Source organism: Lissotriton vulgaris, chromosome 9 (assembly GCF_964263255.1).
Source record: "Lissotriton vulgaris chromosome 9, aLisVul1.2, whole genome shotgun sequence".
Taxonomy (NCBI): Eukaryota; Metazoa; Chordata; class Amphibia; order Caudata; family Salamandridae; genus Lissotriton; species Lissotriton vulgaris.
This window is the reverse complement of record NC_141697.1, coordinates 1,145,446,042-1,145,461,144: the sequence shown is the minus strand read 5'-3', so window position 1 is coordinate 1,145,461,144 and position 15,103 is coordinate 1,145,446,042. Positions and strand designations below refer to the sequence as shown.

Sequence of the window (15,103 nt, the reverse complement as noted above, 5' to 3'; positions counted from 1 at the left end):
AAACAAAGGTTACAGGGCTATTGTAGTTAGGAAATAGGATATAAAAAAACCTTAGATATTTACTAAAGAAAACTAAAGGTTACAGGGATGTTATAGTTAGGCTAAGATTTCACATACACAAAACCAAAGAAATTCAGCAGTTTTAGTTAGCTGAAATATAGAAATATCGAAATACAATATGTAAATACAAATAATAACGTAAAAAGTAAAAAAAAAACTTCTAAAACTCAATGTGGGGAACATTGGGATTCAGAGTTTTTTTTCTACTTTTACGTTATTATTTATGAATAGATGAGAATTCTGGGATCTTATGTGTTTATTATAATCAATTGCTATGTTTTATATTGTATTTTGCTATGTTATAAGTTCTTGATGATGAAATATATAATTTTGATCTAGCAATAAACTTTGAACTTTGAAATAGAGTACTATAACTGAGCTTCAGGTGGTTAATTTGCTGACTGTTTCAAATCACCTTGATAGCCGTGGCATCTAATCATCTTCTTTATTAGAATACATGTATCTTCAGTCATATTTCATAGGTAAAGAATATTCCAGAAACAGCCCAAAACTCATTACCTTTGATCATTTCTGAGTAAATAAGTGCATAGATTTAATCCTGGAAAGTTAGTAGTAATAAGGGATAAATAGTGTGGAGAAAAAAGACAGTTCTCTTTGCTCAGTCATGCATCTCTAACAGCAGGGCTTTCCCTGGGAAGCTGGAAGGATAGGGGCTATGTTTGCAGCAGTGGGTCTGGTTTTGAAGCAGTGCTGCAATATCACCCCAGTAACAAAAACACAAGTGCTTCATAATGCATCCCCCCTTCCCCTGGGGGCTGGCCTGACAACAATGCAAGGGCTTCTTTGAGTTTGCAGTCCAGCCATGTCTAACTTTCACCAAAAGGAATGTTATTTTGTTTAATGGTATTAGCTAGGGTTTTTTGATGTATTGTAACATCCTTCACTGGATGGCTTCTCTAAAAAGAAATGTCAGATCATTACTGTAAACTGCTCTTAACAAAAGCTTTTATCCTAAAAAGGCCTTGTGCTTTTTCAATTTTCTTCATTTGGGTCAAATTAAAATATTCCTGCATTCTGGAGGAAAGTCAATTTGGGACTCGCACATTAACGATTTATCAATGCCTTTTGGTCTCTTAGCTTGTAGTAATAAATATAGCTCGTAAACCATGGATGTTTCCTCCCGAGTCTTCATTCCTGTAATATTATGTTAACTTGGAGAATATAGCCATCTAAGATTGTTTTTCCCAAAGCTATACTTCTCTGAAGAGTTGTCTGTCCTGAAGGAAGCAGTACATTCTCAATTGAAACGTTTGGTACTTGTGGGAAATTTACCATATAACAATTACTACTACCCCCTTAAATATGAGAATTTTACATTACCATCCAATTCTAAGTTGTGCTCTATTTCTTGACCTAAACCAATGCTGCTGATGGGCATTTATTGATCATATGTTTTTATATAGCTTTTAATGTCAGATGTTACGTTTTGTTTTAGCTCAGTAATTAACAGTAATTGGTGTAACTATTACACAGTTCTTGGAATCCAGGGGTTCTAAATTCCAATAACTTTATTAAAAGTGGGTATGTAATGTCCAGTTCAGTCTCATTAAACTACTGCTACTGCACTATATCATGTCAGTTTTTCCAACCAATCCAATTTTCATTTCCAGTAGTAGATATCAATGTGTGGCAACAAAATGTGCAACCGGTTTTAAAGAACAGTTTACAAATTACATCTACATCTGCTTGGGCTGCTGTTTATCTACAGGTATTTCTTTAGAAATAGACATGCAAAATCACTTGCACAAGTGCAGTTTGTAATGAATTTGTTATTTAAAAATGGGCAACCGTCTGCAGCGCTCATTTCTGCGAAGTCATCATGCCATTTTTAGAACTGTAGGCACAAACATTTGATCATTCTATGTATCTCCGGGAGGCACACTACAAAATTATGTATGACAGGTATCTGAACCCTCAGAAACTACACTTAATTTTCCCAGGATTCTCTGATTGGCGCTGGAGGGGATGTGGGCTCCTTGGCAATTTCGGACATATTTCGTGGGACTGCCCTGTCATCAAACCTTTCTGGAAGGAGATCCTGTCCCAACTAAAAATTATTCTAGGTTACCCCATTCCCACCTCTATGGAACAGGTTTTGTTGGAGGTTCGGAACCCACTCCTGAAAAGACCGACACAGAGTGACAAATCTGTTTTGTTGCTTTGCTTGGGGCTTTCAAAATGGCAGTAGCTGCAGCCTGGAAGAAACAAGAGGCACCTTCCCTAACCCAGTGGCACGCAAGATTGTGACGGGCTTTGGCTCTAGAGCGATTGACTGATATCAGGGAAGACACCAGGAAAGGTTTTGATTACATTTGCCCTCCTTTGGTCAGCTACCTTTCAGAGGGGCTCCATTTGACAATTTGCAATCCAAGGCTTAGGGCCCTCCCTTTATTTCTCATCTAACTACCCAACACAGAAGGGAGGTATCAATACTGCGCTGACTACCGGGGCGATGACTCCGACGCCCCAAACATCAAGCCCATTTATCTTCGCTTTTTTTGCATCATGACATCTTCAAATTATTTTTTCTTTTTTTTCTTTCCCTTAGAGTTAATTAAGTTTCCTTTTCATGTTACTCTCTAGAGAGGGTAGCAGGCTATTAGCTTACATTTCCGGATATGCAACATGTCCTGTTGAGACTGTGTTGTATGTTTAAATACTAACCCGCTTGGACTCGAGAGAAAAATTTAATTTTTATGAACGAACTGTATACCAGGACGGATGATAATATTGAGAATTGTTGCATATGTAATGCTTTCGATGCTCTTTCTAGGAAAAATTTCAATAAAAACATTTTGAAACAAAAACATTTTGGTTACTCTCGGTCCTGAGCCTTTCTGGGGCATGCCTTTATTTACAAGTATCAGAAAATATACAAATATATTTAAATATTACACAACAAATATTCTTTATTCTTAAGAAGTGAAACGTTATGTCACTACCAGTAAAGCAATAGTGCTATGCAGGCTGTAAGACCATTCTAAGCTCATTTAAAAATGTGTTCATGAAAACACTACTACTTCCTGTCCTGTTTCTATATATGACTGACTTTACTGAAATTAAGCCATGGCACAGATCTTGGCAGTGTGTCCCTCATGAAGTACTTCTAATTGGAAATTATATAATTAAAGTTATCTTAAAGTTGGATGTACCTGTAGAAATTCTATTATTGGGAATTGTCAGTTAGTCTTTTTTAACACAAGTCTTATTCAAAGACATTATTACAAATGTTATGTTGCATTTCTCAAATCCTGTCTTTTATTTTTATCAGATCTTGAAAACTTTAAAACTAAAACAAGAAGAATTGTTTCTGTTCGTGACGGACAGGGAGTTGTGCTACTTTGTGAACCCCCGCCCCATGCCGGAGGTAGGATGAACATTATAGGATTGATTTATTTTTCTAACATTGTATTGTGTTAAAGGTTTCCATTCAGACTCAGATGGTCTTTGAGCAACTTACTAAGTTTCCACTTCAGTTTGTTCAGTTCTAGTCTAAGGTGTACCACATTGCTACAGATAAATGCATCTTATTGTTTTTAAGTGCCAAAAAGTAACAATTGTTTCAATACCTTTTCAATAAAAAGCACCCTGATTTGTCAGAGTTCAAAGATGGCTACCACATTCTAGTTAACATTTGTTCTCATTTGGATTGTGAGTCTCACTATGTGAAAGCCATCTTGGTTTGGAAAGGATACATAAGACACTCAGAGAAACATACAACTACATTCAATGTTAAATATGTGAATTCAGTATTCAAGATATCAGTGCTCTCTATGAATAAATATAAGGAGCCATACATTTGTGTGATTTATTGTGGGCTTCTATATTCTCTGTGTTTTCCTTTTCAACCAAATATGTTCTATCTTTTATAAAGACCTTGCATAGGTCACATAAAGTCAAGCTATGCTTCATAAAAAAACAATTTGTACTAGGCATTAAAGAAATTTGATGAAAAATTAAGTTCAGTTTAAAAACAAGGAAAATAAATTTACTGCTTATGTACAATCCATGAAACAGTAACTATTGACAAAAACAATAGATGTGTGTAGTAAATAGCTGGGAGACCACAGGTGTAGCAATAGAGGTTTATTGCAGGAAAACAGAGTAAAGCAACCTCAACGCAAGCTGGCCAGGCACAAACTGTCACCAGCTAGAACACTAGAAGGAGACAGAGCCATGTACATTCTGGAATGAGTGACACAGGTAAGAACTAAAGTAGAGCAAGGAAATAGAAGAAAGATAAATATACAACACATCTCCTCTCGTAGAATAAAACAAAAAAAAGTGAAAGAAAACTTAACACGAAAAGGAAAGCATGTCATGGAAAGGAAACTTAACACAAGACTAAAGAAGAATTTCTGAGGTAAAGACAAAAGTTGAAAACATCACAGAACTAATAAGTGTTTGAAAACATCATAGAACTAATAAGCATTGAAAGGGACACACGTCACCCCTCTAAAAGGCCTAATCGCAACAGAAATCATTCAAATAAGCAGGAGGTCTGTGGCACCTTTGAGGTCTGGTGGCAGTCAAAGGGGAACTTGAAGTAGCAATGGGATTGGGATCAGGATCAGCAATGGAATTGGGAACGGACACAACGGGATCAGGAGCATCCCCCCCGCCATCGCCCCTAGCCAGGACATTCACAGGAGCAGGAACCACAAGAGCCGGATCCTGAGAAGGAACAAACATGAACCCTGAAGAGGAAAGATCCTGGACAGGAGCAGGAAGGAGAGCAGGACCAGAACCAACAACGGGACCAACACCAGCTTTCTGATAGAGGGCTACCCTCCTTAAATTCCATTTTTCCCCATTAGAGAGGACAACATAGTGAGGATAGACCATCTTAACAAGGAATGGACCACGGAACTTGGACAAACCACCTGAAACACGACCAGACTTTACCTTGACAAGGTCACCTTTCGCAAGTTTACCAGCAACAACTTTAACAGAGGACTTATCGCCTACAAGAGGTCTGCGAGAAGGAACCTTAGAAGGCAGACCTACAGAACTCCTACTTGAAGCACACTTACCAGGCGAACACACAGGGCCCTTACAAGAGACATCACCCAAAAGAGACTGACAGACCAAGTCCTTGAGCCAAGAGGGAATGAGTTTGGTGCTGGGAACCCTACCCCTCATCATCTCAAAAGGGGATCTGGTGTGGGAACCATGAAGGGTGGTACAGTACGCATAGACCATTTCACTAACCAGGGAAGAGACAGAAGAACCACTGGAGAGAGCCATTTGAACAGTACCTTTCACCAATCTATTAAGGCGTTCACAAAGGCCATTCCCCTGGGGGTTGTAGAGGGAGGTCCTATGGTGGGAAATACCACAATCAGACAAAAAGGCTTGCATGTCATGCGAAACCAACTGTGTGCCATTGTCGGTTATAAGAACACTAGGGAAACCTTCTCTAAAAAATACAGACTTAAGATGTTTAATGGTAGTAGCCGTAGTAATATCCTTAAGAAACTCCACAGACAACCACTTGGAATGGCAGTCGACAATGACGACAGCAAATCTCTGAGCAAGAGGCAGTTCGGCCATGGGACCTATGAAATCTAAGCAGATGGTGTGCCACGGAATTTCGGGGAACTGCAGCGCACCCATCTCAGACCCCACAGAAACCTTAAGTCTCTTCTCACCCACCTTGCAGGTATAACAGTCCTCAACCCATGAGGAAACCATGAAGTCCATACCGGGCCACCAGAAGTTCAACTTAAGACGCTGTTGCGTGAGGGTTTGGCCAAGGTGACCCTCATGTGCTAAAGAAATTAGCTTTGGTCTCAAGTCAGCGGGAGGCACAAATTTGTCACCACGCATTATGACGTTGTCATTGCAAACAGACAAATCATCAATGACTTTAAGAAAAGGACGGACAGAGACATGGAGACAGCTCTCCCTGCGGGAACCCAACTTGATGAGCTGGATAACCTCCTGTAACACACTATCCCTGGACATGGCATCCACCCACTCAGAACGAGAAAAGGAGCTCTCAGATAATAGAAGAACATCATCGATTCAGGCAACGTTCTCGTCATAACCCTCCAGACTGAAACCAACATCAGCGCCAGACGGAACAGCCAACCTAGACAGACAGTCGGCCTGGAAGTTCCTCCACCCAGAGATGTGAGAAATGTCAAAGTGGTATTCCTGGAGTTTAGAGGCCAACCTTGCCAACCTTGGAGAACCAAATGCCCCTCCCCCGGGAGAAAGAATGCGGATGAGGGGTTTATGGTCAGTCTTAAGGTTGAAACGGGTGCCCCATAGGTAGGGTCGAAAATGATGAGCACCCCACGCAGCAGCCAAAGCCTCTTTCTCGATAACAGAATAGTTCTGTTCGCATTTCGAAAGAGTACGTGAGGCAAAGGCAACCGGCCTGTCGCCGTCCTTGTGGGACTGAAGCAAGACTGCACCAAGGCCACAGGCACTGGCATCTACCAACAAAGTGGAGGACTTGGCAGTATCAAAGGGTGCCAGAACCTTAGCACTGCAGATAGCCTCCTTAATCTCATTGAAGCAAGCTTCCATTTCAGGACCCCATGAGAACTTGCAACCCTTCTTCAGCAAGGTCCTCAGAGGCAAAGTCTTCTCTGAGAATTTCTCCACAAACTTGGAGTAGTATTCGATCAAGCCCATGAATGACCGCAACTGGTCCTTGTCAGACGGGCAAGGGGCTAAGCGTATTGCATCAAGAAGATTCCTCTTGGGTCTGACTCCATTGACTGAAATTTCATGTCCCAAGTACTCAATGTTCTCCACAAGAAAAGAACACTTCTCCCTACGTAATGTAAGGCCAGTGTCCCAGATTCTGTGTAGAACATTCCTGAGAACAAGGTTGTGATCAGCCACAGACTCTCCAAAGACCAAGATGTCTTCTTGAAAGAATACCACATTTTTGAGTCCCTTAAAGATTTCGCTGACCAACCTTTGGAAGACACTCGCCGCCGAAATCAACCCAAAGGGAAGACGAGTAAATTGAAAGATCCCCTCTGGAGTGATGAAGGCGGTAAGATGCTTCGAGGACTCATGGAGCTTAACCTGATGGTAGGCACTCTTCAGATCGAGTTTGGAGAAATATCTCGCCCCCTGAAGAGTGGAAACCATCTCCGTAATGTTGGGTAAAGGAAAGGTGTCCGCAACGACACACTTGTTTAGGGACCTGAGGTCCACACAGAATCTCAATTTTCCGTCTGATTTCTTAGAAATCACGACGGGCGAAACCCATGCTGATGCTTCTGTAGGCTCAATTACACCAGACTGGAGCATCTCTTCAATTAAGAGTTTTACATCACTGCGGATGGAGATGGGAATCCTCCTTACACGATGTTGCACAGGCAAACTTCCCTTCTTCAACTTTATAAGGTGGGCATACCCCCAAAGCTCACCCAACTCCTCCCTGAACACAGACCCAAATTCAGACAGAATAAACTCAATGGAGTCATCATCAACCACCATTATTTGGTTCTTAAACTTTGCTTCATAAACTTTCCCAAAAATAGACCTCTTCTCAAATGTAATCTCAGATTCAAAGAAACCAAGGATTTCAATGTTCTGGCCATTGAAACCCTTAGGGGAAATATCACTGCGGTGTAAATTCACCCCCTCCCAAAAGGCATCGAAAGTAGACTTGGGTATAATGGTATGGCGAGAACCGGTGTCAACCATCAACAACACCTCGTGGGAGTCAATCTTGAATATGGCTTTGGGTCTGGTTTGTCTTGGATCATCACAGATGACATCAACATCGTCAATGACCAGAAGTCTATCGGGTTCAACTCCAGAATTATCAACGTAGTCATCAACAATATTCACTCTCTGTCTGGCTTTGGCCTTGCACATCTTGGAGAAATGTCCAACTTTCCCACACTTCAAACACTCTTTGTTTGAGGCAAAGCAAAACCTCGCGTCGGAAGAGTGACTGCTACTGCCAAACCTGTTGCAGACTTTGCTTACTGAGGTTTTCTTGGCAAAGGGTCTGGGTCTGTTTTTCACTACAGCAACATTGTCTCCAGAACAGTGTTCACACTCCGCAACACCACCTTTGTCGGTAACCACAGAAACTTCTTGATGTGGAGTAGATTTGTGTGAATCTAGAGCCTTCATACACTTACTAGACTCCTCAATTACTTTGGCCAAATCAATTGCATCTTTCAAGGTCGGGTTCTTAGCTACCCATAGCCTCTCTTGGATTTTCTTACTTGAGCACTGGACGACTAATTGATCTCTTATGAGCTTGTCGTTCATAGAACCGAACTTACACTTTATAGAAAGCTCTCTAAGTCTGGCCACGAAATCATCTATTGTTTCTGACTCTTTTTGGCGTTGTGTATAGAATTTATAGCGGTTCATAATCAGATTCTCCTCCTTTGCAAATCTGATCTCCAAGCGATCAACCGCCTCCTTAAACTCATCAATATCATGTCCACTAGCTCCAAGTGTGATAGGTAGAAATCTAAAAACCCTCTGCCCTTCCTTGCCCAGAGTGCTCAAAAGGATAGCCTTTTTCCTTTTGGGTGAAAATTCCTGTCCATCAAGTGCTTCCAGGTAATTGTCAAACATAATGTACCAGTCTTCCCAAGGTATCTCAGGGACACCAGGTTCAGGTAAGAACTGAGGAGGCAAAGTTACTACAAATTGTTGTGCCATGTTCACTAATTATGCAGAGTGAAACATAAAATAAACACAGGTTTTGCACAACAGGAGAAAGTTTGGAATTATAGTAACATACCTCTTCCCATTCAAAAAGTGTCCAAAACGATAGTAGAGAACTGCGACAGGACCAGGCAGGAGTTTGAGCTTGAAACGAAAAAATTCCGCTTTAAAACAACTAAAAACGGCTGCCAGTCGAAGTCGAGACTTGGGAGATAAACACTTGAAGGCAAAGACGGCTGCCGCTGAAAATGAGGCTAGGATTACAGTCAAAATGAGGCTTGGAAGGCAAACACTTGAAGATAAGATGGCCGCCGCTGAAAACGAGGCTGAAAATGCTCTCAACCTGATCCCGTTGTATCCCATCCTCGTCGCCAAAATTGTAGTAAATAGCTGGGAGACCACAGGTGTAGCAATAGAGGTTTATTGCAGGAAAACAAGTAAAGCAACCTCAACGCAATCTGGCCAGGCACAAACTGTCACCAGCTAGAACACTAGAAGGAGACAGAGCCATGTACATTCTGGAATGAATGACACAGGTAAGAACTAAAGTAGAGCAAGGAAATAGAAGAAAGATAAATATACAACAATGTGACCTTAACAAACTGGTGCAATAGATACATACAAAAATATAAAATATATATTACACACATATGCAATGAGAATAAAAAGTCAAATGCTTGCAAAAGAAAACTGATGGTGATTCCTAGCAGCCAAGTGCACAGACAGAGAAACCCTTTATATTTTTAATGCACTTCAGTCTGACAGAAACAATGGGTTAGACTCAAGGTTCTACTGCAGCCATGTCTAGACTTCAATCATGTTCCTTCTCGCCCCCCCCTTGTACTTGGAGAAGGCTAAAAAGACATTCCAAGAAGACAAGAGGAAAGGGGAATTGGGAAAGACACATATCACTGCATAGCACATTCTCTAAAACCTGGTGTGGCTATGTCTCTTGATTTCAGGTTCTGAAGAGGGAAAACAAGCAACATTGCTATATAGTGTCTTGAACTGAGCAATCAATAATTAACAAATTGTGTGTATGATATACGTTATAGATAACACTCTGAAACATACATGTGATTCTGAACACAAATGGTTCATCTTCAACATTCAATATTAAATTGTAATCAAACTCTTCTGCAGAGTGATGGGATGTGCATGCACAACCTAACTCCTCAGCCTCCTTGAATAACATTGAATGCAGTTTATATTGCATTCACAAAACCACACCAGGTGTGTGGTTCAAAGTCTTCAAAGGATTGGGAGAATGTGCAGACATAAAAGTAACTTTACTTCAAAAGACTCAGTCATGAAACAAAACCATGTTCAAAGAAACGTGCAAGTCATAAAAAGACAGAAGACAACACTCCCAAAAATTCACTTTCAGTGAAGAAACTCGGCTGATCCCATGATGGGGATCTTCCAGGAGTGATTGCAGAAAAATTCAGTCTTCAAAATGAGCTGGACACAAAAAGACAAAAACAGATAAAGGGAAGCGGGGGTCTTCAGGGTAAGCACCTTGACGTGTCACTGTTCAAAGATGGCTTCCACATTCTAGTTCACGTTTGTTCTCATTTGGATTGTGAGTCTCACTATGTGAAAGCCATCTTGGTTTGGAAAGGATAAATAAGACACTCAGAGCACTCTGAGAATGTTAGTTAAAACTACGTTAACTATGTGAAATCAGTATTCAAGATATAAGTACTCTAAATGAATAAATGTAAGGAGCCATAACATGCCTATGTCCATCTACCATGAATATTCTCCTACTTTGACTATAAGTAATATGCACTGTAATTTAAATAGGATAAACTGGTTCAGAGGCTATACATATGCACTTTTTTCAGTTATTTCTAAAAGACTCCCATGTAAATAAGTTTTGAAAAAAATAATGTTGTAATAGTTGATCTCTGAACTGGTAAAGCCTTGCTTTGGCGACCTCAATTATTACCTGAAACAAGTGCGTAAGAACAGCAACAGAACCTGTCTCCCATATTTGGATTTAGGTTCCGCCTGGAAGGAGTTCGACATTTCTATAAAGTCGGATTTTTAAAGTTAGGAGTCCTAACTTTACTACTACTAAATTGAGAAAAATCCTAATTTTAAGACCTTCGGTATTCACAGAAGGCATTTAGGATTTCTAAAGTTAGGAGTTCTAACTTTACTACTACTAAATTGAGAAAAATCCAAATTTTAAGACTTTCGGTATTCACAGAAGGCATTTAGGAGTCCTAAAGTTAGGACTACTAACTTCTGTGAATACCGAAATGAGTAGGTGCCTTCTGTGAATACCGAAATGAGTAAGTGCATTCGGTGAATACCAAAAAAGTAGTAAGTTTAGGATTGAGTCTTAAGTTCATTCTGTAAATCGGGCCCTAGGTCACTATTCTTGTTGGGTTCAGTAAACCTTTCATTAATTTAAATCTCAGCTCAACCTCAAGCAGCTGAAGCACAGAGCTTAACTTAAGAAAATGTGTTAAACCCTTAAAAGTACAAAAACAATGAAAAAAAGTCAATTCAATTAATACTTTATTTCGCATTTAAAATCAAATGCATAAAAAGTTCAGATAAAAATATACAGACGTCAATAAATTATCATAAAATAATCTTAAAAGAGAAATATTATTAACAGTATAGGTAAAAAACGCATATATATATATATATATATATATATATATATATATATATATATATATATATATATATATATATCATCTTGCTAATTCATATTGTGCATATTGTAAATGATTAAACATTTAATCAGATATTTGCTAATCTGTGGGTTTTAAAAGCTGCAGAGAGGAACAAAGCCACCTCCAGGCAAACATACTGTTAAAACCTAGACTGCAGTGTCAACATTATCGGCGCCATCATGCCCACTTTTTGAGCCCATTCGTGCGCGTAAGCGGCAGCCATTTTAAATACCATGGCCTCTCTGCCCATCGCCGACAGCCAGCGCGTCTCTCTCTCTCTCTCCTGACCTCACAGGCATCCCCCGCGCGCTGACAGCCCCCGCTCTCACATGCCTTGGGCCATAAACCCCTCTTCAGCACAACTCTGCCTCGGAACCCCATCCTGTTCCCAGCTCAACACCTCCCTCCATTCCTTTCATGATCCTGAGTCCTTCGATAAAACCCCCCTTTCCTCTATGCCCGATTGTCTTACTCGTTCCCAGGCTGCCACCTGGCCCTGCGGATGCTGTTTATTGCCCCCCCATACAGTAGGAAGCTTCTCCCATCAAAGGATCCCCGAGTTGATCAAAGCCCCCACCCCATGATATCCGATCAACCACATATATTCTATGAATCGACGGAATGCCCAGCTGCGCAACAATCGTCACCTGTTGTGACCGGGGAGGGGACTTCAACTGTAAATGTGTGTGGGAACGGGCCTGAAGCGGGGATTCCGAGGATGTCCTTTCATACTTCAAAGCGTTTGCAAGAATGTGCCACATGCAATAAACTGTAATAAAGATCATAAACCTGTGTATAAGAGGCCAGGCCTTAGAGATGCGGCCAGAGCACCCTGAGAAGATACCATGTTCTCTGATTTGATGTGTTCTGCTCCGTCGGAATAAAACTTCTGTTTCCTGCCTTCCAGTCTCCAGTGCCTGCCTCTTTGTTTGGTAATTCGAGTGGTATACAGGCGGTTAGCGCCGGGCAACTTAGAAAAAGGTCATCAGCCCCTACCTTTTTCTACAATACAGGGTCTCTAGTTGTAACATGGCACACAGTGCAGAGGTATAATTATGCAGACAGAATTTCTTCAGGAGTGGCACAATGAATCTTTTCCAATCTATTTCATAAAAATGGCAGAAAACAATATGTGTACAATTGATTTTTTGGCTCAAGAGTCACATAGACATCGTTCTAGTAAGGTGTCAGAGAACACGTTCGCTGGATATCCCAGCATCATTCCATATCCCAACCTAATCCTTATTAAAAAGAAACTGTGGCGAATGTTAGTCACACGGCCAAGATATGAAGGTAGCTCCTGTGCTATAAAGGATCTCTTGTTATAGGCAGTTACTGTTGTTTTGTCTTTATTTTTGTGCTCTTTTTCTTGTGTGCATTTCTCTAGAAAAATATGTATTATTTTACCTTTGAGAAAGTTTTGCATTGCATTGGGTGGTCATACAGGGCCCCTAACCACAGAGATACCAGAGTACACCTTATGTATTTTAACCACATTATTTTGTACCCATTACCCAGTTTCATCATATCATTTAAAATGCATTGATTTATCTGTACCCTCTCCTGTTTCCAGATTGACAGCCATAGTAACAAAGGAGTCAATTTGATTGTATCAGAAATGAAGGGTAAACTGAATTCTTTGTGTGTGATTACATTATTGCATGCCTTGGGAACAGACAGTAACCTTTTAGTAAACCTGTCCTTTATTTTTTGGAGGGAATCCTCATTGGATATACCCCATATTGCTGCCCCAAATGTGACCACTGAAACTTTTTGCCACATATATTTTTACTATCTCTAGTATTGGTTTGTTACCCAAAGACGATGCAAACCTGAAAATTGGGGGTAGGTTTTTGTTCATCTATAACTGGCACCCACGAGGACACCATTATTTTCCAATCTAAGTTATTATCAAAGTTGATGCCTAAATATGAGAAATTAACTGCTATGTCCTTTCCTTTTACTTTTTCCCATGCACATAATAAAAGACTTTGCATTGTTCACATGTAGATCAAGATTTTCCATAAAAACTACATAGTTAGAGATACAATTTTGTAAGGCTAAGGGGGTTCGTGCTAGCAAGACCGCATCATCTGCATCCAGCAGAATGGGAAATCGTGTGTTACTTTAGCTCGGGTGTCTATAACTTTTCCTACTAAGAGACTCATTTAGTTTGTTGGTATACAGTGAGAACAAGAAGGGTGCGAGTACGCATCCCTGACTTACGGCGGTTTTGATGTTAAATGATCTGGTTCATTCACCCAGCCTACCATAGCGAACCTTTGCTGTAGCGCCTGCATATAGTTGTCTTATAAAGCAAATTATTTCGACCTCCACCCCATTTGCTCCATAACTTGCCACAACTTTTTATGATTAACACAATTGAATGCGGCAGAGAGATCCATGAAGGCCATATAAATATTTTCTTGCTTGGCCTGTGTGTACTTTTCTGCTAGGAGTAGCAAGTTCAGGAATAGATCCACGGTCCCACTGCCTTTCCTGAAACCATATGGTGGTATTCTTACAGTCTTTGTTAGCCAGTGTCTCGATTTGTCCATCAGATGGGTGGTTGTTTCCTGTTGGACTAGTGTGAGGGTCAGGAGATTTTCCAATATTATCATGTAAGGACATAAAGCAGGTGGTAAACTTAAGACTCCCTTGCTATTTAAGATCCCTGTTTGGCGCCTTTCATAAGAGCAATTCAAGTCAGCTATTTGTGGTATCCTCTACCTCGCTAGGCCCCTTTTATAGCTCTTATCTGCCCTCAGGATATCAACTTCCCTGGTCTCTACCACCTCTTCTCTACCAAATGACGGGGTTGTGCACTGTCCAGGATCTCAGAGCGAAGATCTCCTAATCCCTAAGCAGATTTTGTTGGCCCGGTGTTCTGTATTCCTGTAGGGTGCATAGTATTAGGGTGAGCATTACTAGGTGGTTGTACAAATGTTTTGTCTCTGTTTGTGAGCAATCCGCCCTTTGCTGTGATACCAGCCACTAAAGTTATTAGCAAACCTTCTACTGCATTTAAATGTGGCAATAAGGGCTGTAGCAGGGCTGTTCATTTCTCCCAGATGGTCTCCTCAGACGATTGTTGTGTCATTGCTGCTGGTGCAATTAACTGGGTTATATACTGACTTATGTGTTCTGGTTCGGTTAGGCTTGGAGTTGTTTTCCATGTTTTTTTCACTTTTTTACGTGTGCTAAGTTTTTGGGGCTCTCTTTTCCTTTTTGGTAACACTCTACCCTTTGCTATAACTGGGGGAACTGGGGTAGAGCAAGGTGAAGGCAAGGATGTTACTGTTAGTTCTATATGGTGATCTAACCCATCTGCCCCTATCCCTGTCCTGGGGTCGCTGTTATCCAAAACCTTGTCTGTTCAGCCATAGCCTCTATTGGATTGCACCGCCCCCTCCTAGTGACAGTCTCCAAGCCCGCAGACCGAGGGTGAATTCCAAGGCATGCGCGGCCAGTGGCCTGAGCCGCGGACCCCTACTTTGTAGAGCGCCCGGTAGTGGCAAGGGGGTGAAGGATACCAGTGACGGAGTCAGGATCCGGCTTGAACCTCTGTTGGTCGCATAATCTGACCCTGGGTAAACCGGGAGACAGAAGACTGGAGTATCTAGGCGTGAAAGACCCGCTTGGACCTCCAACTGTGCTGGAGAGCAAAG

The 15,103-nt window shown here is 41.0% G+C and overlaps 1 protein-coding gene across 1 annotated transcript in view; it reads left to right on the top strand.

Annotated features, from left to right (window-relative positions):
• The window catches only part of LOC147692934 (contactin-3-like), an 830,755-nt gene that overhangs the window by 492,251 nt on the left and 323,401 nt on the right, over positions 1-15,103 (top strand). Inside the window, exon 5 of the mRNA XM_086939195.1 lies at positions 3,353-3,448. Coding sequence (XP_086795321.1) covers positions 3,353-3,448 — 96 coding nt within the window. The remainder of the gene's footprint in view (positions 1-3,352; positions 3,449-15,103) is intronic.